The sequence below is a fragment of the Alternaria novae-zelandiae genome, assembly GCF_023758075.1.
Source record: "Alternaria novae-zelandiae strain BMP 2774 chromosome Unknown scaffold_22, whole genome shotgun sequence".
In the NCBI taxonomy this organism is placed as follows: domain Eukaryota; kingdom Fungi; phylum Ascomycota; class Dothideomycetes; order Pleosporales; family Pleosporaceae; genus Alternaria; species Alternaria novae-zelandiae.
The window spans coordinates 345740-373112 of NW_026056982.1; the positions used below are offsets into that span (position 1 = coordinate 345740).

At 39.7% G+C, this 27373-nt stretch overlaps 5 protein-coding genes across 5 annotated transcripts; 2 read left to right on the forward strand and 3 right to left on the reverse strand.

Annotated features, from left to right (window-relative positions):
* Nucleotides 1-13800: 13800 nt before the first annotated feature.
* On the forward strand, nt 13801-14875 carry J4E88_009081 (uncharacterized protein; the record flags this gene model as incomplete). Its single annotated transcript, XM_049402686.1, has 3 exons — nt 13801-14024; nt 14075-14504; nt 14555-14875. 3 exons carry the CDS (start codon nt 13801-13803, stop codon nt 14873-14875), a joined length of 975 nt encoding a protein of 324 aa, XP_049251541.1.
* A 747-nt stretch (nt 14876-15622) lies between these two features.
* Nucleotides 15623-17977, forward strand: J4E88_009082 (uncharacterized protein; the record flags this gene model as incomplete). The annotated part of the gene is made up of 2 exons (XM_049402687.1): nt 15623-16083; nt 16138-17977. The coding sequence occupies 2 exons, from the start codon at nt 15623-15625 to the stop codon at nt 17975-17977; spliced, it is 2301 nt and encodes a 766-aa protein (XP_049251542.1).
* Nucleotides 17978-18694: 717 nt separating this feature from the next.
* J4E88_009083 (uncharacterized protein) lies at nt 18695-19158 on the reverse strand (the record flags this gene model as incomplete). The annotated part of the gene is made up of 2 exons (XM_049402688.1): nt 18695-18808; nt 18883-19158. 2 exons carry the CDS (start codon nt 19156-19158, stop codon nt 18695-18697), a joined length of 390 nt encoding a protein of 129 aa, XP_049251543.1.
* Nucleotides 19159-19432: 274 nt separating this feature from the next.
* On the reverse strand, nt 19433-20296 carry J4E88_009084 (uncharacterized protein; the record flags this gene model as incomplete). Its single annotated transcript, XM_049402689.1, has 1 exon — nt 19433-20296. One exon carries the CDS (start codon nt 20294-20296, stop codon nt 19433-19435), a length of 864 nt encoding a protein of 287 aa, XP_049251544.1.
* A 755-nt stretch (nt 20297-21051) lies between these two features.
* On the reverse strand, nt 21052-26978 carry J4E88_009085 (uncharacterized protein; the record flags this gene model as incomplete). The annotated part of the gene is made up of 10 exons (XM_049402690.1): nt 21052-21170; nt 21248-22089; nt 22138-22619; nt 22673-22708; nt 22756-22903; nt 22956-23026; nt 23547-24844; nt 24894-25729; nt 25777-26128; nt 26174-26978. The coding sequence occupies 10 exons, from the start codon at nt 26976-26978 to the stop codon at nt 21052-21054; spliced, it is 4989 nt and encodes a 1662-aa protein (XP_049251545.1).
* Nucleotides 26979-27373: the final 395 nt, after the last annotated feature.

A 27373-nucleotide genomic window follows, 5' to 3' on the forward strand; every position in this document is an offset into this window, starting at 1 on the left:
AACTACTTATATACACTTATTAAGCGCCTAGCGTAGCCTAGTAAGCTTTTAGTTACTACTTTAGCTAAGCCTATCTACCTATATAAAGAGCTAGCTAAAGTAAATAAAAAAGTTAGTAAAGCTCTACTTTTTACTTTATTATAAGTAATCTAACTATACCTAAGCGCGCTTCTAAGAGTACTAGTTACTATAATAGAACTTAAGATACTCTAGAAAGGTAATAGAGTTCTAATAGTTCTATTTACTAAGCTTATAAAATAGAGTAACTTTGCGCTATACTATAATTAAGAGAAACTACTAAATATAAATAAACTAGGCCTTTACGTCTCTAATAAACTTCTAGTCTATATCTAATCTATATTCTATTATAATGCGCTATAAATAAAAGTATATTCTATTACTAGTAAATAGCTTCTCTAGAGGTAAGGCCTTATAGTAGAAGGTAGAAGCTACTATAGTAGTAGAAGAACTTAGAGGTAGTAGCACTATAGCTACTAAGAAAGATAGCGTAGGTACTAATAAGATTATAGTTATAGTAATAAGTAGTAATATTATAAAGCTAAGCGTAGAGCGTATTAAGGTAATAAGGTTATATAGTTTCTTATTCTAGAAGCGTAATATTACTATTATAATATAGTTCTAGGCCTATACTTTATAGATAGCTACTATTTACTTAGAGAGCTAATAGAGTAATATAAGAAGAGAGACCTCTAGAGACTTTTAGATATTCTATACACTAGGTTCTACTATTATAATACTTAGGTATAGCGTGTAAGAAGAAGAAATATAAATATTATAGACTAGTCTTAAAGTGTAGCTATAATAAGTGTTAGTAGAGATATTATATTTCTTAGAGAAAAAGCTTATAGTAAGCCTTACTCTATATACTAAGCTAAGGCTTAGATAAAGCCTAAGCCTATTATAGAGAACTATATACTCTTAATACTAAGTATATTAAAAAGGTACCTAGCTGTATACAGCGTAAGAGAATTAGGCTACCTACTTAGTATATATAACTTTCTACTACTAGAGTATCTATCTATAATTATTATTATTATACGCGTATTACTAAGCTCTATTAATATTAGGTTAATAAATTATATAATATTAAGGTTTATATATACTAAGCTAAAGACCTAGCTATATTTATAAGTTTTTAAGAGTACTTTTACTATCTTATTATATATAAGAAGAGTATATAAGCTTTTAATAATAAATATACTAGATTATAGCTACTTAAAATCTTAGAGAATACTTATTAGTTAAAGTAGTAATACTATATAGAGAGAATAGTAGAAAGAGTAGTTAGTAATATCTAGAAGTAGTAGTAGAGAAGCGTACTTAGGCTGCATAGAGTTACTAAGGTATTTACTACTATCTTAATTAGTTAAGACTTACTTAGGTAGAAGAGTTAATAGTAAAATAGTGTAATCTTAGAGTATATAACTATTAGAAGGTTTTTAGAAGTTAAGATCTATAAAGATAGAAGAAGATATTAACTCTATTAACGTAGATTAAGAAGAACTAACGTATAATAGAACTTTTATAAGCTACTCTAGCTACTTAGACTATTTAAGCTATACTATCTTAGTGTTAGTAGATATAGTTACTATATTAGAGTAATTAGATACTACTACTAATAATCTTATATCTAGAGTAGGTATTAGAAAAGCGTAGCAAGAAATTCTTTAAATTATATAGTAGAATAGGTTAGACTCTCTATAAAGAATAATATAATTTAGCTAATACTTATAGCTAATATATATCTAGATATAAAAGAAGTATATTATATTCTACTACTATAGAGAATCTACTAAAAATAGCTAGTAAAGAGAAAATCTAAAGGTAATATACTACCTAATATATCTTACTACAGCCTATTCTATAACTACTTTAACTAGAATAACTACTATCTACTTTATTCTTAGCTACTTAAATATCTTAACTCTCTTATTACTAAGAATATCTATATATTTAAAACTCTTAACTATAACTTAGTCTAAAGCTAGTATTATAAGTCTCTAGATAAGACTTAAAGTAGTAATTTCTTTATAGACGTAGCGCTAGAACTAAGTAAGAATATCTATCTATAGTAGTAGATTATTAAAGCGCTAGTAGATCTAAGTCTAGATATAACGTAGTTCTTTATAGTAGTACTAATAGGTATCTTCTAGTTAGATCTCTTAGTTAGCCTAGTTACTTATATTATACATTTATTAGTTAGTTCTTATAATATATAAAGATATATTAGAGATTTAATAGTAATCTTTAGAGAGTAGAAAATAGAAGAGATATAGCTTAGTAGAAAGTATTTCTCTCTTACCTATATTAACGTAGTTTACTATTATAGTAGAATATTAATATAAAGTAGAGTAATAAAACGCAGTCTAGTAACTCTATATAGTAATCTTAATATAGGTGTATTTTTTAAATACCTTATATTTACTATAATATAGTAGTAGATATTAATAAAACTCTCTCTATAACGTTTACTATAGATATAGTATATAAAAGTAGAATAGATTAATACAGAATTATATAAACGCAAACCTCTACTAAGTAATCTAAATAGAGCTATTACTTATAAGAGGTTTCTCTAAGTTTCTATACTAGTAGAGCCTACGCTTGCGTAGGCTAGCGTAGTCTAGAGAAATCTAGAGAAATCTAGAGTAGTCTATAACTAAGTAGTTATAATAAAGTCTTTCTTCTCTCTAGAAGTGCGTTTTATATAAGATAGAGAATTAAAAAAATTTAGAAAATTATATAAGCGCTAAGCCTAGACTAAAATATAGTCTATATATTAATATTAGAGAATCTTTTTTTAGGCTACTTACCTAGACTTCTTACTTCTACTTATTATTTAGTAAGTATTTCTAAAATCTTTATATATTAGAATTAGTCTAGACTACTCTAGATTAGAGTAGATCTAGGCTAGCCTAGTATAGTCTAGTCTTACTTTTTTCTTTCTTTTACTAATAAGTGTAAAAGCTTATTAACTAATACTATTAACTATAATCTAGCGCAATCTTACGCTATCTATCTCTATCTTCTACTATCTAGAATATTCTAGTAATAACTAGCTATCTTTAATTCTAATCTAGTTCTATCTATACTAATCTAGTTATAATATAAGCGCTTAGAGCCTAGTAACTAAGAGACATAACTACTAAGACTAGATATAACCTAAATAGTTATATACGCTATAGTAATATCTTATATACTACTATTAAGAATAACTAGTAGACTAATCTAGTACCTTACTACTATCTACTAGATAAGAACTATAAGATATAGATTAGTGCTTCTTTCTAGAGCTATCTATACTAATCTATACTAACTTAGACTCTATAGAGTAGAACTACTATAATAGTGTTTTATACTATTAGTAAGAAAAAAGCTCTAACTTTTCTTTACTATATTCTTTATAACTTATTTAGTTAAGATTATTTTTAAGTAAGTAATGCTATTCTAGTATAATCTAGGCTAATCTAGACTAATCTAGCTACCTAAGTATACTATCTCTAGTATTATTATAATATAGATAAAAATCTATAAAATATACTTTTAGATACTCTTAAACGCCTTAGTCTATAATATCTTAAACACTTTTACTATAGATAAGTTATCTCTAAAGTAAGATATTAAAGTCTAAACTACTACCTTTACTATATAAGTAATCTAGAGTTATCTATACTAATCTATACTAATCTAGATAGAAACACTATCTAATATATTAATAATAAGAATACATCTCTATACTCTAGTAAGTATATCTAGTTTAATACTAAGGTTCTTAGAGTTACCTAGAAAGCTAAGTTTTATAGTAATACTAATAGAGCTTTTAAAACTTCTAGTAAGCGTATAAGTATACTCTCTCTTATTCTAATCTAGACCTATCTAATCTAGTCTAGAAGAAGAAGAACGTAAATCTTCTTAAAAAGAAAGTTCTAGCTCTAGAAGCTAAAGTTAAAAGTCTTATTAACTTACTATTCTTAATTAAGAGTAAGCTATCTAAGGCTACTAGAGATAGCTTCTAGACTAATTACTCTACTCTACTCTAGGTTAATCTAGCGTAGTCTAGGTCTATCTAGAGCTATTTCTAAGTTAATTTAGATAGTCTTATTCTAGTTAGTATTTTCTAGTTATAGAGTTTAGCGTCTAAGATACTCTAGTATAGATTAGTCTAGGTTAGGCTCTCTAGAGTTCTTTCTAGTTCTAATCTACTTATTATTATTCTTTATATAGTAATTAGTTACTATTTAATCTAAATAGGTCTAGATTAGTATAGATTAGCTTTAGCTCTAGAAATATAATTATTAATTTCTTTATACTTATAATTAAGATTTAAGTAATTTTAGAGTCTATTATACTTAGAAAATTTATTAATTTATTTAATCTAATATATTCTCTAGTCTACTCTATTAGAATATTAGACTAAGCTAATCTAAACCTATTTAGCTCTTTCTAAGCCTACTCTAGCGTAATTATCTTTAGTTAGAGTACTCTTAGAACTTCTTAAACGCTTTTATAGCGCTAAGAGAGATCTTTTCTAAAAGTAGCTATTAATTATTAAAGTCTAGGTAGCCTATCTACTTAACTAAGTATATCTAAGAGTTTTTTACTCTTTACTTCTTAAGTATTTTATCTATCTTATATACGTTATTACCTACTTATAAAGTAATATAATAAAGTAGATCTTAGTCTCTCTAGACTAGACTAGTATTAGAAGTATTTTCTAGTAAACTAACATAAAAGACTAGGTAGATTCTACTATCTTCTAGAAAGTCTAGTTAGTAGACTTACTTACTAATCTATTCTATTACTTTAAGCAGGCTCTAGTACTTATAGTCTAGTTTCTTTTTAGATTTAGTTATATAGATATTACGCGTATCTAGTATAACTTAATTACTAACTTTAAACTTCTTAGGCTTATAGCTTTTATTATATACCTTCTATTAGTACTCTTAGACTCTTACTAGATTTTATTATACTATTTTATACACTTTCTTATATAGTTTCTAGTCTTAGAGCGTATACTTAGATAGTCTAGTTAGATCTAGGCTAGTTAACTCTAGTGTAGATAGAATTATATAGCTATATACTAGCTTAAATAGAGTAACACTAGTTAAGTTATATTTAGAGTTATTATATATAAACTTAGCGTTAGCTAGTAGAGTTACCTAGTTATCTTACTTATAGTTTATATAAGCTTTAAGATATTACTCTAAAACCTAATTTATGCGCTCTATCTAGCTATTAGTCTAGAGGTAAAAGGCTATTAATAGTAGTTATCTAGTCTCTAAGTATTAAGTAAAGGTACTCTAGTACGCTAACGTAAATAGTACCTCTCTATTAGTAACTACTAACTTTAGTAAACTATAGAGGCGTATAATCTTCTAATAGAAGGTTTTAGCTAGTTCTAGCGCGTTTAGATTATCTCTAGATAGTATAAAGTATACTATTTTAGAGAAGTAGTATATAACTATAAGTATACTATTATACTCTTACTCTTCTAGAGTACTTAGAGATAACTTAGTAATAAAGTCTATTATAATATTCTTCTAGATATTAGCTAGTATAAGTAGTAACTATAGTTTTCTATACCTAGTATACTTAGTAGATTTTATTCTTACGCAGGTTATATAGAACTAATAGTAGTTCTTAACTATCTATTAGACCTCTAGCTACTAGAATTCTCTTAATATAAGATCTAGAGTTTAGGTAAACCTAAAGTAACTTACTAAAAGATTATTATAGTAAGCTTATAAGACTTTAACGTAGACTACTTCTAGAATATAGAGTCTTCTTTTATAAAGAAGTATATTATCTAATTCTATACTTTATTAGTCTACTTAATATAGTTAAGTATTATCTAGTATTAATAGTACTTCTCTAGTAAGGTCTACGTACTTATTACTAAGTATATCTTCTCTAATAGCGTTGCGTATAGAGTATAGTAGCCTAGTCTAGTTAGTAAGTAATATTAGTTAGTCTAGAGTAATAGCTTTAGTTATACCTATAACTACTCTAATCTAAAGTTCTCTTACTTCTTCTAGAGTAACTACACGCTCTTTAAAGCTATTTATATTAGTTAACTATAGCTTATACTAAAGCTCTACTAGTAACCTCTTATTACTACTAGCTAAACCTACTATATTCTTATCTAACTTATAATCTAAGCGTTTAGATAGTTTATTAGTAAAGTTAGTTTACCTAAGATAGTAGACTATAGTAAAGTAGAAGGCTACTAGCTATTTTACCTATCTAGCCTATCTATATAATAGTACCTTAGTAGATATAAACTCTTATAGGTTATAGTAGTCTATATAAAAAGTAATATTATAAGCTATACTTTTAAGGTAATACTTCTAGTATTTAAAGGCCTCTACTACTATAAGAAGTTCTCTATTATACGTATTATAATTATACTTAGTAGAGGTTATCTTATATAAATAGTACGCAATTAGATACTATAGATTCTTACTATTAGATTCTAGTCTAGACTAGTTTAGAATTCTAGAGATTATAAAGTTTAAGGCGTTAGTTTCTACTCTATAGAGTAGGCTAGAGTTAAAGTAGACTAGAATAGAGTTTATAGTAAATCTTTCTTTAAAAATTTTAAAAGCTTTAATAGTATTAGATTCTAGCTTAATTAGGCGTAATTCTTCTTACTATTACTAGTAGCTACTCTTACTTACCTTAGACAGCTTTTAAGTAATCTAGTAAAAAAGAGTAGCTATTTTAAAGAACTCTTCTATAAAGTACTAGTAGTAGTTAGTAAAGTTTAGAAAGATCTAGACGTCTCTAACTAAGATAGGTATAGACTAGAATTAAATAGTATTAATATAATTAGTTTCTATTTCTACTTCTTATAGAGTAACTATAAAATCTAAGTAGCTTACTCTTTAGGTATAGAAGTTGCACTTAGAGAGTTTAGTGTATAGTCTATACTAGATAAGTCTAGATAACACCTCTTAGACCTAGCTAACGTGTTTCTTCTTATTCTAGAAGTAGATAAGAATATTATTAAGGTATATAATATAGTAGATATCTAGTAGATCTAATAGAATTAAGTTAATATAATTCTAGAATACTATAGAGGTATTAGTAAAGCTAAATAGTATTACTATATATTTAAAATAGCTATACTTAGTATAGAAGACTATCTTCTACTTATCTTTCTTCTTAATATAGATATAATAGTAAGTATTCTATAAGTCTAGTTTAGTATAGATTAATATAGATCTAAGTTAATTAAGAGACTCTCTTATAAGTAGTAGTAGGTAGTAGTTCTTTATAGTAATTATATTAAGTCTATAGTAATTTATATATAACTAGAGAGAACTATTCTTCTTCTTTATAAATAGAATTAGCGCCTCTACCTTAGAGGTAGAGTATCTAATCTATCTTCTAGCTAGATTCTTATTAATATATTTACGTAGTATCTTAGCTTCTATTACTAATAGACTATAAAGTAGTTTATAAAGTAGATTCTTTTCTTCTTCTAGGTTAATTACTATCTTATATAGCTTATATTTAGCTAGAATAGTAGCGTCTTCTTTAGAAAAGGCTTTTGCCTAGAAGCTATAGTACTAATAGAGTAGAGTAGTATTATCTAGGTCTATCTAGCCTACTACTAGTAGAAAGCTATTATTATTTTTATTAAGAAGTGTAGCTATAAATTATTTAAAGGTCTCTAAAGTAATCTTATAGTATCTAGCCTACTTTATAAATCTTATAGATTTTAAGATAAAGTTTAGAGTAAGTTACTATTACTCTAGCTATAGTATATCTAGAATTATATTAAATTCTTTAAGGTTTTCTAGATAGAACTCTCTCTACTCTTCTTAGGTAGTATTATAGCTGTTAGTTATAGTATACTTTATATCTACCTAGCCTAATATAGCTAGCTCTTAGCTATTAAAACTATAGAACTAAGTTATACTATCTTAGTATAGTACGTATCTAGCTTTACTAGCTATAGCTTAACTAATAAAGTTAGCCTTAGCGCTACTATTAAGAAGCGCCTAAATATAAATAGACTTAGACTTAGCTAGAATAGTGCCTTCTATAGTAATTAAAGATAAGTCTACTATTTCTAACCTAGTCTTGCGCTTACTACTTATAGTAGTAATAAGACTCTTAAAGTATATAATAAGTCTCTTAGACTATAGAGTTAGATAGTCTAAGAGTATACTTTTCTTTTCTAGGTACTAGTAAAGTTAGAATACTTTCTTTTATAGTACTTTTTATAGTAGTAGTTATAGTATTTAACCTAACTAATATTCTTTATACTTATTTAGGCTACTAGAGTAGTTATAGATTCTCTCTTAAGTAGTGCGCGTAGTCTTATCTCTTAGCTAGATAAACTACGCTAGTTAGCGTTATACTATATCTACTTAAAGAGTAACTAGTCTCTTCTAGTATTATCTATACCTATCTAGGTCTATCTAACCTAAAGTATAGATTCTAGAGCTTTATACTACTAGTTAGCCTTAGCCTCTAGTACTATAAGGCTATACTACTTCTACTTAATATTATCTAGTTATTTACGTATCTTTAGGTTAAAAGTAGAGTAGAAGTTATAGATATAATTCTTATTAGTGTTATTAAAAGTAGCTTAGACGTTAAGCTTTTTCTATTATATCTTAAGGTAGTTAAGAAGTTTAGTAGAGGTGTAATAACACTATCTAGCGTTTTTAATCTTCTCTTTAGCTATCTACTTATATTTAAAGAGAGAGCTAAGTAACTTTAGTATAGCTAACTTTAGAGTAGTCTAGATTAGAACTAGCGCTTTTAGGTTAGTTATAATAGCTCTAGCTATTCTTTTCTAATAGTTTAGTTAGTAGTTTCTAAGCTATCTAATTATAAAGTTAACTTATATAGTTAAGTTAGTTAAAGTAGAGTTACTCTTAAAGAAGCGTTTATACGCTTTAGCCTAGCTATTAAGTTATACTTTATTCTTACTTTTAAAATACATTAAAGAGTTAGATTTTAGAAGTAGAATCTTAAAAGGTCTAGTCTAGTATAAAGTACTCTTAGTAAGCGTAGCTAGAGCTAGTATTAGTATAGATAGTAATAAAGTCTAAAGATTACTACTAGTAAGTATAGTCTTAAGAGCCTTATATTAAGTGTATAGAGTAGTAATCTTTATACACTATTTAGCTTCTAATAAAAGCTATTCTTTTTATTTAAGTTCTTACTAGAAAGTTAATAGTATTAGTTTATTAATAAGTATTCTCTTCTTAACTAGTAGTATTTCTATAGTAGATATTAGAGCTTATAATTTCTCTTTAGTAGTAGTTAGAGCTAATAGAGTATTAGCTAGCCTAGACTAAGTCTAGAAAGCTATATTTTCTACTACGCTATATAATTATAATAAAACTATATTTATAGTATTACTAATAGTTATAGATAGAGGTTTATATTATAAAAGTAGAATAGGTTAATATAGAATTATATAAACGTAAACCTCTACTAAGTAATCTAGATAGAGCTATTGCTTATAAAGAGTTTCTCTAGATTTCTATACTAGTAGAGCCTACGCTTACGTAGGCTAGCGTAGTCTAGAGAGATTTAGAGAGATCTAGAGTAGTTTATAACTAAGTAGTTATAATATAGTACCTTAATAATAATAATAACGTACTTATAAGAGGTAATAGTAATAGAGGCTTCTCTAAAGAACTTAGAGAACTTAGAGGTAGTAATAGGCAAGCTATAAGGCTATAGAAATATTAAAATATCTCTAATCTAAAAGTTAAAGTAGAAATAAGCTTTCTAAAGTAGATACTAATAGTAATAATAAGAAAGTCTTAGCTATAGAAATCTTAGCTAAAAGAGTAAAATGTAGAGCGTAGTATAATATTAAACTAGAGCCTCTCTATTAGCTATAGAACTAGATAGGTAACTATAGTACTACGTGTGTAAACTCTAGGTCTAGAATAATATTAAACTATAGTGTTATAAATCTAAAGATAATTACGTAGTTAAAATATAGTTTATCTCTAGACTACTATATATAGTATTTATATAAAAGGTCTATATCTACTTTTTATAAACTTATTCTCTTTTTTATTCTATATCTTTATCTACTTCTTAAAACTCTTCTTAAAAGCTTAATAACTATAACTATAACTATAATAATAAAAATAATAATAATATTATAATAGTCTATTAATATATTAGTTACTCTTACTTCTATTATTACGTCTAATAATATAGGTATATAGTGTCTAGCTCTTAAGTAGAGGTAGGTATAGCTATAGGCCTCTATAAAGAATTAGAAGATCTTCTAAAATAGCTTTCTTTCTATACTAGTTAATCTATAGAATACCTAGATAGTATTAGATATAGTAAGAGATATAGGCCTAGCGCAAAGCTTTAATTCTAAGAATTCTACTATAATAGCTATAATTAACTTAATTAATAGTAAGCTTATAGTCTTAACTATAGTAAGTATTTATAGCTAAACGTACTATAGTAACTACTTATCTAAAGTTTACGTAATTATAACTAATTAGTTTAGAAAGCTTAGAACGCTACTTACTAACTTATAATAGTAAAGCTATATACTAAGCTTCTATAAGAGAAACTTTCTAAAGAAAGTAAAAGACACTAAGACTCTTAGCTAGAAGTAGGTAGTGCTACTATATATAAGTAAGGTATTAGATATAGACTTAAAGGCAAAATAGATTACTACTATAGTCTAGCTAGTAAGATAGTAGAGAAATAACTTTAGAAATAACCTAAGCGTTATTATAAAGTTTAGACACCTACTATAAAAGAGCTAAAGACTTATTAGTATAGATAGAGAATAAGTAGGTAAGTAAGTAGGTAATAGTAAATATAGCTAATATAGCTAGGCTTAGGTATAATTATATATAAAATATAGGTTACTAGTAATTATATAAGTAATTATATAGATATTATATAGGTATTTTAGATTAGTTTAGAGGCTTTATACTAGCGTTAGACTTACTAAGTTACTTTTTAGCGTTAGTAGTTGCGTAAAGCGCGCTTTAATACTACTAGTTAATAATCTAGATAGCTATTAGTATTATGTTATAAATATAAAGTAGTTAGCGCGTTGTAATTACGCGCATAGTAATTATTATATTAGTAGTATAGTTATAAGTATTATAAGTTACAAATCTAGGCTTACGTTAGAGATTTTTTAAGTTTAAATTTAGAGTCTAATATAGTAACGCGTTATTACGTAATTACGTAATTATATAATCTTAGAAATAGTATACTATAGGCTCTGTTTCTTAGGCCTAGAGAGAACTTAACGTAGTTTACTAACGCCTTAGATATAGTAAGTTAGACTTTAATATCTTAAATATAGAAAAAATAACGTAAGTATATCTTAAAGTATCTTACTTAATAAATATTAAGATAAGGTTGTACTTAACGTATATAAGTAGATATTACCTTTATTTTACTATAGTCTTAGATCTATACTTATTATATTTAACTAGGTATATACACTACTTATATTTAAATACTAAAATAGTCTCTATACTACTAATAATAATATTAACTACTAACTTATTATATTATATATTTATTTTAACTATATCTAGCTTAATTATATTAAGAATTACTATCTAAAAATAGATAAACTCTCTTTCTTAGAGCCTAGTAATTCTAGAGCTATACTAGAGTAATAGTATACTCTACTACTATCTTTCTAAGAGTTAAGCTATTTCTTACTACTAATGTTACTTTATAGCTTAGACATTATAAAAAGCTAATTATTAACTATAGTTTAAGTTCTAAAGTTCTTTCTAAGTAATTTAAAGGTATAGCCTTTCTATATTAGCTATATTTTACTCTACTTCGCTAACTTCTCTAGCTCTTATATAATATTCTAGCGCTTTTAGAGTTAAGCTTAAGTAACACTAAGAAGCTTTATCTTAAATTAGTATATTACTATTTCTATAATAGTAATAAGAATAATATAGGCTATAATAGAGATAATAAGAGTAATAGAATTAATTATAAGAAATAAAAGAGAATAGATAGAAACACTAGTAAGTCTAAGAAGAAAAGTACTAAAAGTCTATTTATAACTATTCTTAAGCTAAAGTCTTTATAACTCTTAGTTAAGGTTACTAAATATATACAAATTTATAGTATAAACGCGTAGAGGTTTCTCTAAGTTAATTTATTATAATATAAGATTATTAACTCTATTAACTCTTAGCCTAGAGGCTATACTAATACTTTTCTTACTTATTATAAGTATATAAAGACTCTTTACTAGCGTATAGGTATTAATTATATAATTAGTCTATTTAAGTATCTTCTATAGCACAACGTTATTAAGCTATACTATTCTAACTACTTAGGTTATTATATTAGCAATTTTATAAAAGCTAATATTATAGACTTACTTAAGTCTATACAAAGTAATAATTAGCTATATAATCTTTCTATTAATATTATTAAAGATAATATTAAGAAGTAGTGTAAAATAGGCGTAAAGATTAATATTCTAGTATTTATATTTAGAGAGAGCTATATCTTCTTTTTTCTTAATATTCTTAGCTAAAACTTTATACTTAATAAGCTAAAAGCTTCTAGTAAGTACTATAATTATACTATTAAGTACCTTTAGAATAATCTTAAGCTTAGTAAACTACTAAACTCTTTTATATCTATAGTAGAGTTAGCTAAGCATATCTAGAGTTATCTAATCTAGCTCTTTTAGGTAGCTCTTTACAGAAGAATAATAAAAAATAGTACTAGAAACTAATAATAATAAAAACGTTAATAGTAGGTAAATAAGAAGAAGAATAAAGTAGTAGTAGTAGTAGTAGTAGTAGTAGTAGTAGTCTATATCTATAATATAATATAGCTTACCTTTTACTTATCTAAAAATACTATAGTACTGTAATAACGCAGAGTAAGATAAGCTACTTACAACTTCTATAATATTAATAACCTTAATAAAAAGATACTCTTATAAATAAGAGAAATTATAAGTATAATATACTATTATCTAAAAATAGTTACTTTGTATAGCTAAATTAGGCTTTTAGTCGAGGCGACGAACATGATGTAATGCCGCGCCCTGCATCGCGGAATCTGATCCGTGGCTGCACTAGCCACGTCACGTGAAGCTCTAGCCACTCGCAAGGCTAAATTGCCCGGGCGATCACCTGGGCACCTTTGGGCGGCCTTCCTGTCATGCCGTGTCTTCGCATCGTTCCACTTTACGACGCGACACTCTCTTGAGCCGCTTGCAGAGCCGGACTACCCGCAGACCACTGCTATTTGAGGCACAGCCCTGTCTTTTCTTGTTTAGAGTCGGCAACAGCGTTGATCCCGACGTAACCCGCAACCAGCTTCCTCGTCTCATTTCAACATATTGCGGACATGACTTCCTACGAGAAACCCAAGCAGTATACCTATCTTTTCAAATGTACTGCGGTTGGGGCTTGCCAGATAATATGTCTACGCGCTAAGGCTTTGACACCCCGGCTCCAAGGCGTCCACAGGATCTCGCGCACTCTCGCTTCGATCCTTCTGGCACAGTAAGGCGCCCGACAAACGCTTTGAGAGGCTTAGCGACGCTTCAGTTGCCCCTGACTTAATCCCAAAAACGGGAAAAACGGGAAGGCTGCAGGCTGTGAGAAGGCGGAGTACCAATGCAGCATGCAGTTGTTATTACTGAAATACTCTTGAGGTCGCCGCGAACCGTGTCTCGCGTCTTACCGTCAGTCGAACGCCAACTCACCTCCCATTGACTTCGGAAATACAACGTGGGGACTTGATCAGCACCAACACCCTTTTGCCATGGCACCCAGACGCAGCGGCGGCGGCGGCACCGGATACAGCAATGCTTCATGCCCCGACGCCTTTAATACACCGTACAGTCAAGCCGCGCTTGCATTTGTGGTGCTGTTCCTGGTTCTGTACACGGGTATTTTCATATCAACGTTCTTTATCCGCAAGAAGAGCGGTGCCGGAAAGAAGTTGATTGGTGTACCTTTTGTTGTAGCCCTGTTCCTTCAAGTAATGTAAGGACAAAGTGCATTTTGCAGGCTTTAGTAGTGCTAACATGCTCCAGCACGCGTATTTTAGGTCTCGTAAGCCAAGTCATGTCACAGTGCGACAACATCGACTACGTTGATTATTGGAATATCAACGTTGCCTCCGCCATCATGAGCGGTTTGGCCAATGCTGCGCTGCTGTTCGTGTTTGTCTACGTCCTGAACTCCATGCTGCACAAGCAATTTGGCAACATGTCATCTGGTTCCAAGACCGTACTTCTGATTACTATTGGCGTTGCGTTTGCTATCATCCTAGCAGACGTTAGCATGTTTGCCTACGTCGCATTGGCGGACAACTCCTTGGAATCCAACTGGGACTTTGCGTTACTAGTTTCAAATGGTCTCGATCTTGCCTACGACATCGTATGGATGATCGTTGTTATTATTTCGGCGGCTATGTCTCTGTCAAACGTTTCGGCATTGAGATCAAGACGCTTACCCGGAGGTGTAAGTCCATGGCAGCTACTATCTACTGGTACATATGCTAACAGCCCCAGGACCTCTTCGGCTGGGTTACCGCCCTCTATGTTACCCTATTCGTGAACGCATCATTGGGAGTAGTCTACTCATCCAGTATCTACTGGCCCGTAACACCTTCTCTTGGCGCATCGCTGGCCTTGTCTTACATCATCGGCTTAGTCAAATGTTTGGCTTTTATAACGCTGCTGGGCATCGCCAAACACGTCTCCTGGAACCAGACGATCGAGAAGACCGAACAAACGTATGCGCCCGTTACGCAGCAGCAGGTCACGTACGGCTATGGCAATGGGCAACAGGATTACTACCAGCAGACACCCGAACTTGTACATGTCAAGTAGGTGGAGGGTAGCTGAGGGCGCTCGATGAAGTCACACGCCATTCCTACATTTTTCTTGCATTGCCATGCTGTTTCGCTATATACCCAGAGCTTAGCTTCAGAACATGATGTCTATACCATTCACATTCTGCATGATGCGCCAGACTGACCTTACTCTTTCAAAGTTCCTGCACTGTATGGTCTCCTAACTCTTCTGCTTGTTCGTCCTGCAGCCGGTGTATTATTGTGCGAAGCTCGGCCGCGATAAAACCGAAGAGAGCTGCTTGCCCATTCATTCTTTGGTGCACGTGTAATTGTCAAGGTATAATTTGTGGAAATGAAGAGGAGCTTGTCTTTTTCTTCAGTCGAGCGGTGTGAGATAGTGATTCGATGCGGAGGCGCGGAACTGAGGAATCGAAACAGGCAGGCACATCTGAGGGCCACATGCACCTACACTGGACCCAAGCACTACGTAGGACACCTATCATGTCTGTACGCGAAACAATTGTCGCATATCTTTGCCTGCATTGCTCACAGCGCTGTACAGCATCGCGTGTGCGACGGCATCCTCATTTGCTCTAATTCCCATGGCAAGATGTTCACAGCATGCGGCTGCGCCTCAGCCGCAGCGGGTCATGCAGGCACTCAGCCTTCTTGCGAAGGCTGCTTTCCTTCTCAATCCGCCCTTATCTTCGCGCTCAATCCTAGCACCATTGCAATGCAAAACTGTCGAACGGACAAGTAATGCGCACGCAGCAAGTATCCTACGATGGCCGAAGTCATAGGCCTCGCAGCTAGCATCATCCAGATCGCAGGCGCTGGTGCCAAGCTCAGCGTCGCATTGTACAACTTCACGAACTCAGCCGCGCGGGCAGACCAAGACGTCAAGGACATTGCCGACGATGTAGAGCTCACATCGAATGCGCTCGAAAGCGTTGGCAGGGTGTTTGAGTCCGAGGAGGCCGGATCCATCGTGTCGAAGAAGGCTATCCAGGACGCTAACAACATCATCAAAAAGTGCCAAAGCGTCTTCGACGAAGTATCAGAGATAGTAGAGAAGAGGAGAAAGACTGCAAAGGATGGAAAGAAAAGCTTGAGCGCGATGGGTAAGCTGGCCTGGCCGATGAAGGAACAGCGGGTCGAATTGAACCGAAGGAGGCTCGAGAGTTTGAAGAACAGTCTTGTGCTTTTGCTACATGTTCTGCAATTGGCCCAAGGCCAGGCGCGAGGGTGAGACAAGATAGCACACTGCCATGCGCGCAATACAGCTGACAATAGCGATAGAAGAATGGAGAAAGGTGTCTTGGAAGAAGAGCGTGACAAGATCCGCGAGTTGCACCAACGACAGCAGGACTCACTCAAAAGTCTGCAAGCCCTCGAGAATAGATTCTGCCATGTCGCACTCGGTGACGAAGAGACTCTCCGAAGATCAAGCATCGCCTCCCGTGTTCCAACCTTGGAGCTTATGACCAGCGCTCCCGTCATGGAGCTTCCTCCGCTAGAGAAGCGCTCAAAGCCTCAGAAAGACACCATTACCATCGACCTTTCAACCGCAGATGATTCAGACACTTCTGATAGCGACGCTACGATGTCAGGTGATGACAATGAGGAGCAGATCTCGACCGAAGAACTGGCAAAAGCAGCGGACCATGTGAAGAAACTTCTGAAGCGCATCACAATGCTACAAAAGAACTTCGATGTCGACAAGAAGAAACATCGGAAGCGACACGTGCACAAGATGTATCAACGCTTCTGCCGAAAGTTCGAATCAGGTATCAAGCTTCCGTCAGCTGCTGACTTTGGAAAGGTTTCTCCATTCATCGACTTCAATATGGACGATGACGGAGGCCAATTGGAGAGCTTTGACTTTGACAGCTTTCTTCACGTTCAGGATAAGGACACGCAGTTTCCATTGGATGATTTCTATTTCAGCCAAGAGCAGCGTTCAGTGCCTCAGCAAACAACCAATCTCGATGCCCTATCGTCGACGCAGAGCCCACAGCACCCGCCTCTTCTGTCCCATGAATCTGTGGAAACGGTTCCATCATTTGATGCGCAAACGCCCCATAATCCTCCAGTGCCGAGTGGAAGTACAGCCTCAGACTTTCCGTTGGATCTGTCTGGTCAGCAACAACGACCTAGTCTTGGTCAAGGACAGTCAGCACTGGCTCAGCAGCCTCCTGAAGCATTATCGCAGACGTGGGCGCAGATTCAGAGGCAGGCGCAATACATGGCTCAACAACAGGCTCAAGCGCAGCACCAACAAGCTCATTGGCAGCACCAACAAGCTCATTCGCAAGCTTCAATGCAGCCAATGTCAGGGATGGTTCAAAGCCTGCGTAGTCCTGCTATGCTCATGCTCAACAGGCCCATGCTACCACCAGTCTCTACTTCTAATCCTTCTATGCCTACTTACAGCAGACCTGTGATTCCTGAGATATCTCAGTCATCACAAAGCGGTGTCGAAAGCTCGCTGCATAACCAGTCTCCCACGCTGACCGCAGATTCGACACTCTTACCACAACCGCCGAGCCCTACCACTGCCCTGCGAGACTATCAATATCAGTTGATGTTCTTGGATTGTCGAAAAAGGAAAAGGAAACCACTTTTGGAACGAGAACAAGATGGCACCAGCCAATCGATGACGGATAATTCGATGACAGAAAATATCACTTCTCAGCCTGAAAGCAGTGCGAGACAAGATGCGCACGCATCTCCACGCGTGTCAGGTTGGCCGAGTGCAGGCTCTGGGAAGGTATGGGAACCGTACAATCTCAGGTTATCCTCTTCGAGTGGATATGCGAGGCTTCCTGCGCGACCCGACCTCTCTGTGCTTAGCAACCTGTCTCACCAAGCCCGCACGCCTTCGAACGCGTCCATGATAGACCCATACCCATCACGGTTGCCGGATGATGGAACGGAGCAGGACGATGGCCAGCGTTCGTCAAGGAAAAGACGGCGTTTGGTGAAAGATGAGGATGAGCCCTGTACCAAGGATGCTGCTGACCTAGTGTTGAAGCTCGAGGAGAATGAGGAGATGAGGGAGACCGAACCGGCCTCGAGTCCAGTGGACAGAGACATCGTCGACGTGCTACTCGATGAATGGACGGTACCCGTGTATTGACGGCTACATGCCCCTCAGTCTTGTTCCAAGACTGCGCAACGGCTTCACATAGTCGTATCATTCCAAAACTATCTGAGCCGTGACATTCAAGATGCACATTAACCGACTGCTCGTATACCCTCAGAGGATCGTTACTCCACCACCGTAAACTTCACTTCCCCTGCGCCCTCAAACTCGATTTTCGTACCCACCTCCAACCCTGCACTACTCCAAGAAGCAAGGTAGTTCATTACCTCATCTACCGTATCCTCTGTCCACCACCACGATCCGCCGAGATGGCAGAGTATATACTCCTTCCCAACCTCTAGCTCCAACCTACTCAAATTCCCGCCTCCGAAATCCAACTCTCGGTGCTCCGTATACGTTCCTTCGAATCGTATGAACTCGTGTCTTTCATTTTCGTAATGCTCGCGATATACATCTAGATAGGGTTCGAGCTTGCAGCGCGACGTTGCGTCGAGGATTGCCAAGTCTGATTGAAGAGACTTGACCCATGCGCGATCTGCGTGGACCGTGAAGGGACACGCGGCGTCCGTCGAGAACGTGAGCGTGAAAGCGAATCTTTTGATGGGAGAGGAGAGAGAGTATGTCGACGGTGCTGATAGAGAGACGGTGAGTTTAGGTGTCTTTGGTCGCGAACTTCGGGTCTCGAAGATGATTGTGTCGTTGCCGTTGGCGGCCTGCCAGGGTATAGTCGGTGTGGCTGGTGTAGGAAGTTCAGACGCAGATAGCAAACCGCCCGGGCTTCTTGGAAGAGAAGTCGAGGTATTCACCGCGCTGACTGGCCAATGCGAAATTGGGGTTGTCGGTTTGAAGCACAGTCTGTACTTCCTATCTGGTCGGAGAGCAGTAGTAATGAACTGCATTTCGCAGGATTTACTGGGCCTCCCTGTCGTAAAAATTACTTCGCTTTGGTCTTCACGAAAGAGAACTGGCTCTGTGCCTTGGCGCACGACTTCAACTTCCTCACCCGTCTCGTTGTCGAGACACTGAATAAATTGGCTGGAGTTCATGGGATGGTAAAGCCTCGAGCCTGCGAGACCATCTTGGAGGTATATAACTCCCTCTTTGAAATTGTACTCTGTGATGATGAGGACTATGAAGAAGACGGGATCGTTCGAGAGATAGCATGTTCTTGTAACGAGAAGCTCGGCTTCAACCCGCGGGCGAATATCGGTCATTTTGTCGATGTTGCGGGGTATCGGAATTACTACGGTCTTTCGATTGATTCCAACGTCATGTGTAACATGCGAGCAGAGCTTGGTTGTGATTCAGAAAGTGTTGCAGTTCTTGACTGTGCCCGTCGGCTGATGTACACCACCTGGGCACTGACGTCAGAGGTCTCATCACTTAGTACCAGTAGAGGACGCTTCCACGCAGCGTAATCAAATGAGCGATCATTAGGGCTTTCAAATCCAAATCCACTCTCTTCTCATCCTCTCACTTACCACCAGCCTACAGATCAACCCAACACTTAGTACATCTCTGCCTCGCCAAACCAAATGGCCTTTGTCCCTCCTCATCCTCCCAAGTCTCCGTATCAAACTCACTGACCACCCTCCCCTTAAACGGCTCTTCCACACCATCGCTCCAAAGATGCGTCACAGCATCCGCAATGCACTCAATCTGGATACCCCTAAACCCCATCAACTTGGCCTCGCGCCGCAGCCAACGCGCCGCGCCTGACGCAACACCCTCGCCCTCATAATCGTGGCGTGTAGACGTCGCATTGCGCATCAGCACCTGACCTGGTGCGGTAGCCTTCCACTCCGCTGGATCCCTCGGGTCGAGCTTCTGTAGAGTGCTGAAGAGCAGACCGAACTCTGGTATCGCTTCGTCTACCGGGCCCATCTTTGCGGGATCGAGAGGGACGAAGCCGTCGTACGACAACGCTATACTAACCATCGGAAAGTCCATTTGCCGGAGTAGTCTCAAGCCCTCTGCTTTCCGTCCTTGGGTTTGCTCCACGCTATTTTCCTCCGGTTCGTTGACATCCCAGAATAGCTTCCCGCCTGCCTCTTTCGCCTCTGCGGTTTTGAATTCGTATTCTGTGTCGAAGACGCCGTAGGACAGGCCAGAGTCGATTTGGTGGGCTACGAGGTACTCGAGCTTCTTGGCGCTTTCTAGTGTCCAGCGGCCGAGTGCTTTGTCGGGCCATATGTGCTGCCAGATGGCGGAGTGGAAACCGTGGCTGTGGGCTAGGATGGCGGTCGCCCAGAGCAGATCTTTGGGTTCTAGTTTACGGATCTCATAGCGGGGCTTTAGAGAGGAGGGGTTAGAGGGAGTAGGCGTCTTTGTGTTTGTTGCTGGTTTGGACATGTTCGCGTATGTGAAGGCGAGTGCCTATTGGGACGGTCTCGACTAGTAGGAGGCGGAGGGCTTAGTTTTGATGTCGATGAGGAAGTAGTTCCTGGTTCGCAGGAGGTGTATTGTGTCCACGCTGAGAGATGTTGAGCTTCGAATGCTAGCTAGCCTACGCACTCTTATAGAGAATGAGGCAAGAGCGACAATGTACGGATAACTAGTACGTGAGTATTCAATAACAGATAGTCCGGTGTGCAAGAAAGGCGCGATTAGAAATTGAAAGTTATGCGTGCGAGTGTGTTGGAGGGCGCACTTCATGCATCAAAAGGGCTCAAGCGGATGACCCACGAATTCAGCGCAAACTGGCCAGCAAGCTTGTAAACCCTATCCAAAGCTTCGCTTCTCGTCCAAGAATGGTCCATAATGCGGGTAACAAATTTTGCGTGCAGGCGCTCTTGTCCGCGTTAGGAGACCAGGATAGTACCAAGCTGCGAGGCTTACGCGCCTGAATGCAGTATGTTGAGCCGACCCACACATGTTCCTCGTATAAAGTACTATACATCAATATCCTTGTTGACCGCATGCCTTTAGCTAGGAATAGATTTGTAAAGGTCTCGGTTAGCGACAGATGTTGCCACTGTTAATGGTTTTGTAAGATCTGCAAAATTCGTCAAGAAAGTCTCTGTTCCGAATTAGTCATCAGATCCACGATACCCACGACAGTCAAGAGAAGTATGTTTCTTATTGCAGAGTGCAAGGCGCACAGGACGTTAGATTAGACCTTTACCCTCCTGCAATAGCGCAATTCCTCGCTCTTTTAACTTGAATTTCTGGATTTTCCCGCTCGCAGTCTTGGGGTAGTTGTCGACCCAAAAGACGTACTTCGGCACTAGTACATACAGTCAGCATAGTTCCTAGGCGGGCCCGAGGCTTCGAATTCGATGTTGTAGGAGCGCATGGACTTACCTAAATGGTGGCTCAATTTCTCCCTGACCCAGTTTCGCACCTCGTCCGTGGTCACGTTCCCATCATCGCCAGCATGCGTGACTATGAAGGCTGCGACAACCTCACCGTACCGCTCGTCGGGTAGACCCACCACACTAACCTCGCTGATAGCAGGATGAGCGAAGAGACAGTTCTCGACCTCTAGTGGATGGATGTTCTCGCCCCCCTTGATGATCAGATCTTTTATCCTGCCAGTAATCTTGATGTATCCTTCTTCGTCCATAGACGCCTCATCTCCGGTATGCATCCATAGCATACCGTCTTCGTCCGGTTGTAGAACTTCCTCTGTGCGTGCTGTATCACCCCAGTACCCTTTCATGAGGAGGTAGCCTGACACTGCGAGTTCGCCGCGTTGGCCTACGTCAAGTGTGCGCGACCAGTCTGACGGACTGACGACTTTGGCGCGAACATGTGGGAGAAGACGACCGACGCTGTCGATGCGCTTTTCGATCGGGTCGTCCGTGGTGGTCATGGCTGATACAGGAGAGGTCTCGGTCATGCCGTAACAGATGGTCAACTCAGTCAAGTTCAGGTTCTTGTGTAGCTTGCGCATGAGTTCCGAGGGTATAGCAGAGCCTGCTGCAATGCCGGTACGCAGATATTGAAAACCATCTTTGGGTACAGCACCATGAGCCAGCAGCTCCAGTTCAGCTACGAACATGGTGGGGACGCCATAGAGGGCTGTGCATTTGTATTCGCGAACGGCTTCAAGTGTGGCCAGGGCATTGAAGGCTTCGGTGGGAAATACGATGGCGCTACCGTGGGTAGCCGTGGCCATGTATCCCAGAATGCATCCAAAGCAACTACAAACAGTCAGTTGATGTTGACAGTAGATTGCTACAAGGACTTACTGGAACAATGGAGGCGGACAGCACACAACGTCGTCTGGCGTTAATAGCATCCTATCGCCGATGCTGTTTCCGTTGTTCAAAATACTCCTATGACTTAAGCACGCAGCTTTCGGCATGCTTGTAGTGCCAGACGTAAATTGGATATTGACGATGTCATCCGGATGCAGGCCTTGATCTTCGAACGCATTGTCCTGTGCGCCATCCTCGAATACGTGCTCGTATCTCTTTAGACTCCTATAGTCTCCCAGATCCACCCTGCCTTGCGCGTTATTCACCAGTATGACGTTCTTCAGCGACGGGACGAGTTCGGATTCGAGGGTCGAGCCGGCGAGATTGGGTATCAAGTGCGTGAGGAGCGAGATATTGGAGCGCGGGTCTTTACGCGGGAGGTTCGTTTCGGCTCCGATGACGAGATGCGCGGCATCTAGGTGATTGATCGCGTTGAGGACTTGGGGTGCGTTGAACGAGGGATTCAGTGGCACCTGTGTAGCTGTTAGCTGCTAGTGCCCATGCTCCTAGCCGGTTGGCTACATACCAGTATCGCTCCCAGTTTAAACAGCGCGTACGTGAGCTTTCCCTGGTCAGCAACTATGCGTCTCCAACATGCTTCCAACATACAGTAGCGAACTCAGCATTGTTCCCTAGACTGACGGCGACTCTTTCCCCCTTCTTCACGCCAAGCTTCTGCAGTCCCCTGGCAAGCCTGTTCGAGTCGCGATCGAGCGCATCGTACGTCAGGTGTATACGTTGATGGTGCGATATGACTCTATATGAGTATTAGCAACGCGTCTCTGGAGCTTGTGTCAGTCGGCACGTACGCGTTCCTGTCACCGTATTGCTTCACAACCTCGTCAAAGTGCTGTGGCACCGTCTTCTCCAGTAATGGCGGCTATCATAACGTCAGTCTCCACCATCACATCATCGGGAAGCTTGGAACATGCCTCATTGGGCCCAATGCTGTATGCTTGTGTGAGTAGACCGCGTCGTGCGCAGTAAGCAGGCCTACGGGACCTTGCAGCACGAGCAAAGAGCGACCGAAGCATCTTCAGACGCGGAATGCATCGGAGGTAAGGAAGGATACACGTGCATCGTGAGATATGCTCGTGTGGAGAAAGCTGGTGTTAGTGAGCTTCGTTCGGAACTGAGCCGCGGGCCAGGTACGAGACTTGCGGGGTAGCTGTGGAGAGCTAGAGACACGCACGCGGTTGACGTCGGATAGCTGTCAGGGGTCTTCGCCCTCCGACTATGGGCTATGCAACGTAGGCGACATCACTAATCTTGGTGCACAGAAGATAACTTTGAACGTTTCCATACATGAGTCTACACAGAAGCAAGGTCTTGAGATAATCCTAAACTCCAAAGAGATCACTCCTGCTACGTCCCAAATGCTACCGCTCAAACTCAAGCACTCTTCTACTCGCATCACTAGCCGACCGGTTCCTAGCCGGCTTGATCTCTTCCCCAGTACCTGCCGGTGACAGTAGGTCCAGCGGTGCTTCCCCCTTTGATGCGCCCACGTCCACCGTCTCGGCACCCTCCAGGAGGTCCAGGTCTTTCGCATCAACCTCCTCATCATCGTCATCGTCTTCTCGTCCGTGTCGAGCTTCCTTGTCCAGCTCCTTTTGCGCTTCGTCGTATCGCCTCCTCACTTCAGTTGCAACGCGCATTCCGTCATTGACGATGTTGTCGAGCATGCCTCGTAGGCCCTTGCCGGGTGGCACAACACCAGCGCCAGCGCCGCCGACCACACCGCCTAGTCCACCACCTCCGCCGCCTTGTCTTCCAGCATTGGCGAAAGTGGTGAGGTTGTGGAAGCTGGATCCCGAGGACAGCGTCTCGTCGGCCAGGCGGAAGGACGATGAGAAGCCGACTTCGAAGAAATTCAGTAGTGCGTCGTCGGCGAGAATGACCATGCGGAAAGTAGGAAGCGTTATGTGAAGAGGCTTGTTCGGGTCAAGCGCAAGGTTTGCCGACTTTGCCTTGTCGTTGCGCTCTGCAACATCTGATTCAGTGGTATGATTTGATGGTGTTGGTGACATTGGGTTCTTTTCAGACTTCTCGAACGTGGTTGCTGTGGCTTTTGGTGTTGATGGCTCAGATCCAAAGTCTATCAGGTCATCTTCTTCGTCATCGCCAATAGCGAAGTTGTCAACCTCTTCTGAGACCTGGTCGACTGCCTTATTTGACTGATTAGAAGGGTGATCGGGGTCTGCGTACTCGAAACAATGCCGAATGAAGGCGGAGACGCTGCTCAGGAACTGTTCGTCGCGACCGATGCGTTCTGAACCTGCCTCCGAGCTTACGTCAAGTGACGAGGCAGCCGGACTTGGGTCGTGGACGCCTCGCCTCGACAGGAAAAGAAGAGCTTCTGAGATTCTCAAGATACCCTCACGATCTACCCTGCCATCGCCGTCGTCATCGTAAAGTTCGAAAAAGTAGCTGATGTTGGACATGATGTCCTTGGTGCCTTTTACGTGCGCGAAGCCAGTGACAACATTCTGTAGCGATAACGAGTCGGTCATGTCTACGTCCCAGCGCCGGAACAAGCGTCGCATGAACTCGTGATCCGCTGGTTCCGGTCCTGTTCCCCACGGCGACATTGGCGGTCGTTTCCTCATACTGTTTCCAAAGTATGAGTGCGGAGACTGAGTACCACTACCCTCAGGTGGCGAGCTCGGTGAGTCAGTAATTGCCCACTTTGCGATACCTGTATTACCGTAAGCATATATAGATAGAAACGATACTGCATGACTTACCAGCCAGGAACTCTCTAAAAGCATCGTAGTCCATCTGGGTAGGGCTGGGTCCAAGTGCCACACGGCCCTTCTCCGCGTTTCCAGATGTACCCATCACAACCTCAGTCGCTTTCATCCTGCTGGCCTTTGCCTTGCGCTCAGCCTCTTGCTGCATGATCTCAGCTCTTTGCTGTCGCTCGTACAACACTGCGTAGAATTTGTCGTACAAGAAGCCAAGGTCATTCACACTCAGCTTCTTGCTATCGGGACCGAGGTTGCGTATTGATGTACGCTTGGCGAAGTTTTCGATGTTCTCAAGTACGGCATCCTTGTGCTTCGCTCGCTGCTCGGAGATGGTGTTCTGTGTGATGCCCGCAAATTCTTTGAACGCGACCACCATGAGCTCTTGGAATCTAGTGACTGCTCGCAGTTTGGGGTTCTCGGACTTCGGGTGGGCAGACTCGTCAAGCCTTGAGAAGTACGACTTCAAGACTGAGATGAAGGTGCCGTCATCTGTAGCGTCGAGTAGTTCCTCGCCATTGATACGCAGGATAGCTAGGCCGATTTGGAAGAGTACCTTGGGGCCTTCGAGGAAGAAAACATCAAGAACGCGGAAAGCAAATATTAGAGGCATAGAGTTGATATAGAGCGAGAGAAACCAAGGTAGAGAAACAACGGACAACTGCACGTCTGATTTGACCAGATGGTCCCATAGTATGGGCATCGTCTTTTCGACGAGCGATTCGAAGACCTTTTGGTCCAGCAAGGTGCCGTACATGGTTTGTGAGTAGTAGCCGGGCAGGAGGCGGTCACACAGCACGGATAGGAGGAAAAAGGCCTGAGTCTCGGACATGTAACTTGTTTCGTTAGACAAAAGCAGCTGTATATCAAGGGGTACACATACATAAGCAATGCTGCGACCACAATGTTCATCGCCTGGCAGTAGCCAACCTCCTCGTTTGTCCAGCTGTATGCCGTCAAGACTCGTCGGAGCCGACCGATTCCCTCTTCGGACTGAAAGCCTGGGTATTCCGGCAGACTCCTGTTGAGGTCCTTCTCAATCTCATCGATCGCTAACGACTCTCGACCGGAGAACTTTGCTAGGGTCTCGGTGTAGAGGTTCGGGTTCTGTAGGCGCAAGAAGAAGGCGCCCGAAGTGAGCTCCCACATCTCGCCTCGTAACCGATTCGGCAGACCGACGCGAATGAGCTTGTGGAAGGTAGGTTGTCGGATGAGAGTTGCGCTTCGGCCGTTATCTGCTGCATGTTAGTGACGTCTTTAAGCACGCTTGGTGGTCATACCTCTAAGATACTCGCGCCATAGCCGTATCTTTGTCGCATCCCTCAGCTTCCGTGCGTTGCCTGGATATTTGAAGATCATGCCTAGGCCGGTATCTGGGTGTTCTCGCGCTTGCTTGCCATCATCTCCGGCCTTCTTCTGCTCGGCGTCTGTGAGAAGATACTCCGAGTAGCATTGCCCCACTACCTTGCGCAGATTGTCTACCTCCTTGACGCCCTCTCTCAGTCCCTTCTTGAGAGCATCGCAAAAGCGTTCGCAGGCCTGTCGCGACCCCGCGAGCTGAATCGTAAGCTTCTGACCAGCAGGCACCTGCGATTTCGAGTCTGGTATGCCGTTCCACGTTGTTATCGCCAGCGCGAACATGTAGCTCTGACTATGCAGCCGCTCCACCCGTCGTATGCCGCATAGCGGTAATGTGAAACCGTTGCCCGCAGGTCCCGCGCCGTGAGTCTGCCCGGTGAAGCTGCTGGAGGAGCTCAGACTGGCAGTATTGGCGAAGCTTGAGCCCTGTGTGGAGAAGCAGAGATACTGCTCGCTCAGGTGCAGCTTTCCGACATAGTGGTTGCCCTGGCTGCGCTCCTTCTCCGATGTGACGTCGCCGGGGCCCCTCGTGGAATGGTGGGGTTGGAGGGTAAGCTCGGCGGTAATCTCTTGGAGGGGGTTCTGCGAGTCGGGGAGGCGGAATTGGTAGCGGAAGAGGGTGGCTTTGGAGGGTCGGCGGTCTGACGATGCGGGAGCGGCTATGGTGTTGAGCGTGGGTTCGATGTACTGCTGCGCCTTCTGCACCAAATTCGAGATGTTGAACATGGCTTCGGGCCGGCCAAAGAAGCAGAGTGAGGGTCGGTTATGCTGTATTGTGTGACTGTTTATGCCACATGACGCGACTAGATTAGCCCTCGTGAAGCGCCTTGGAGGGACTGGAGCTTTATGCAGGGCTGGTGTTGGTGGAGTCGCACGGCCACAAAGAGGCTGAGAAACGGGATGACTAAGACACGCGCTGCAGCTGTATCATGGTCTGCCTAGGACCATGACGCACCCGCCAATTTCAATGACAATGCAAGAGTCAAGTTCACGCGGACAGGAACGGGAGTGGGTCGCGTCTTTTTCAATGATTGATTATCTCATACTATTATCGAAGTTGCCATATCGCCTTCTGTCGCCAGACTGCGCGCAAAATATCACTCCAGCTGGTGGACTTCTTC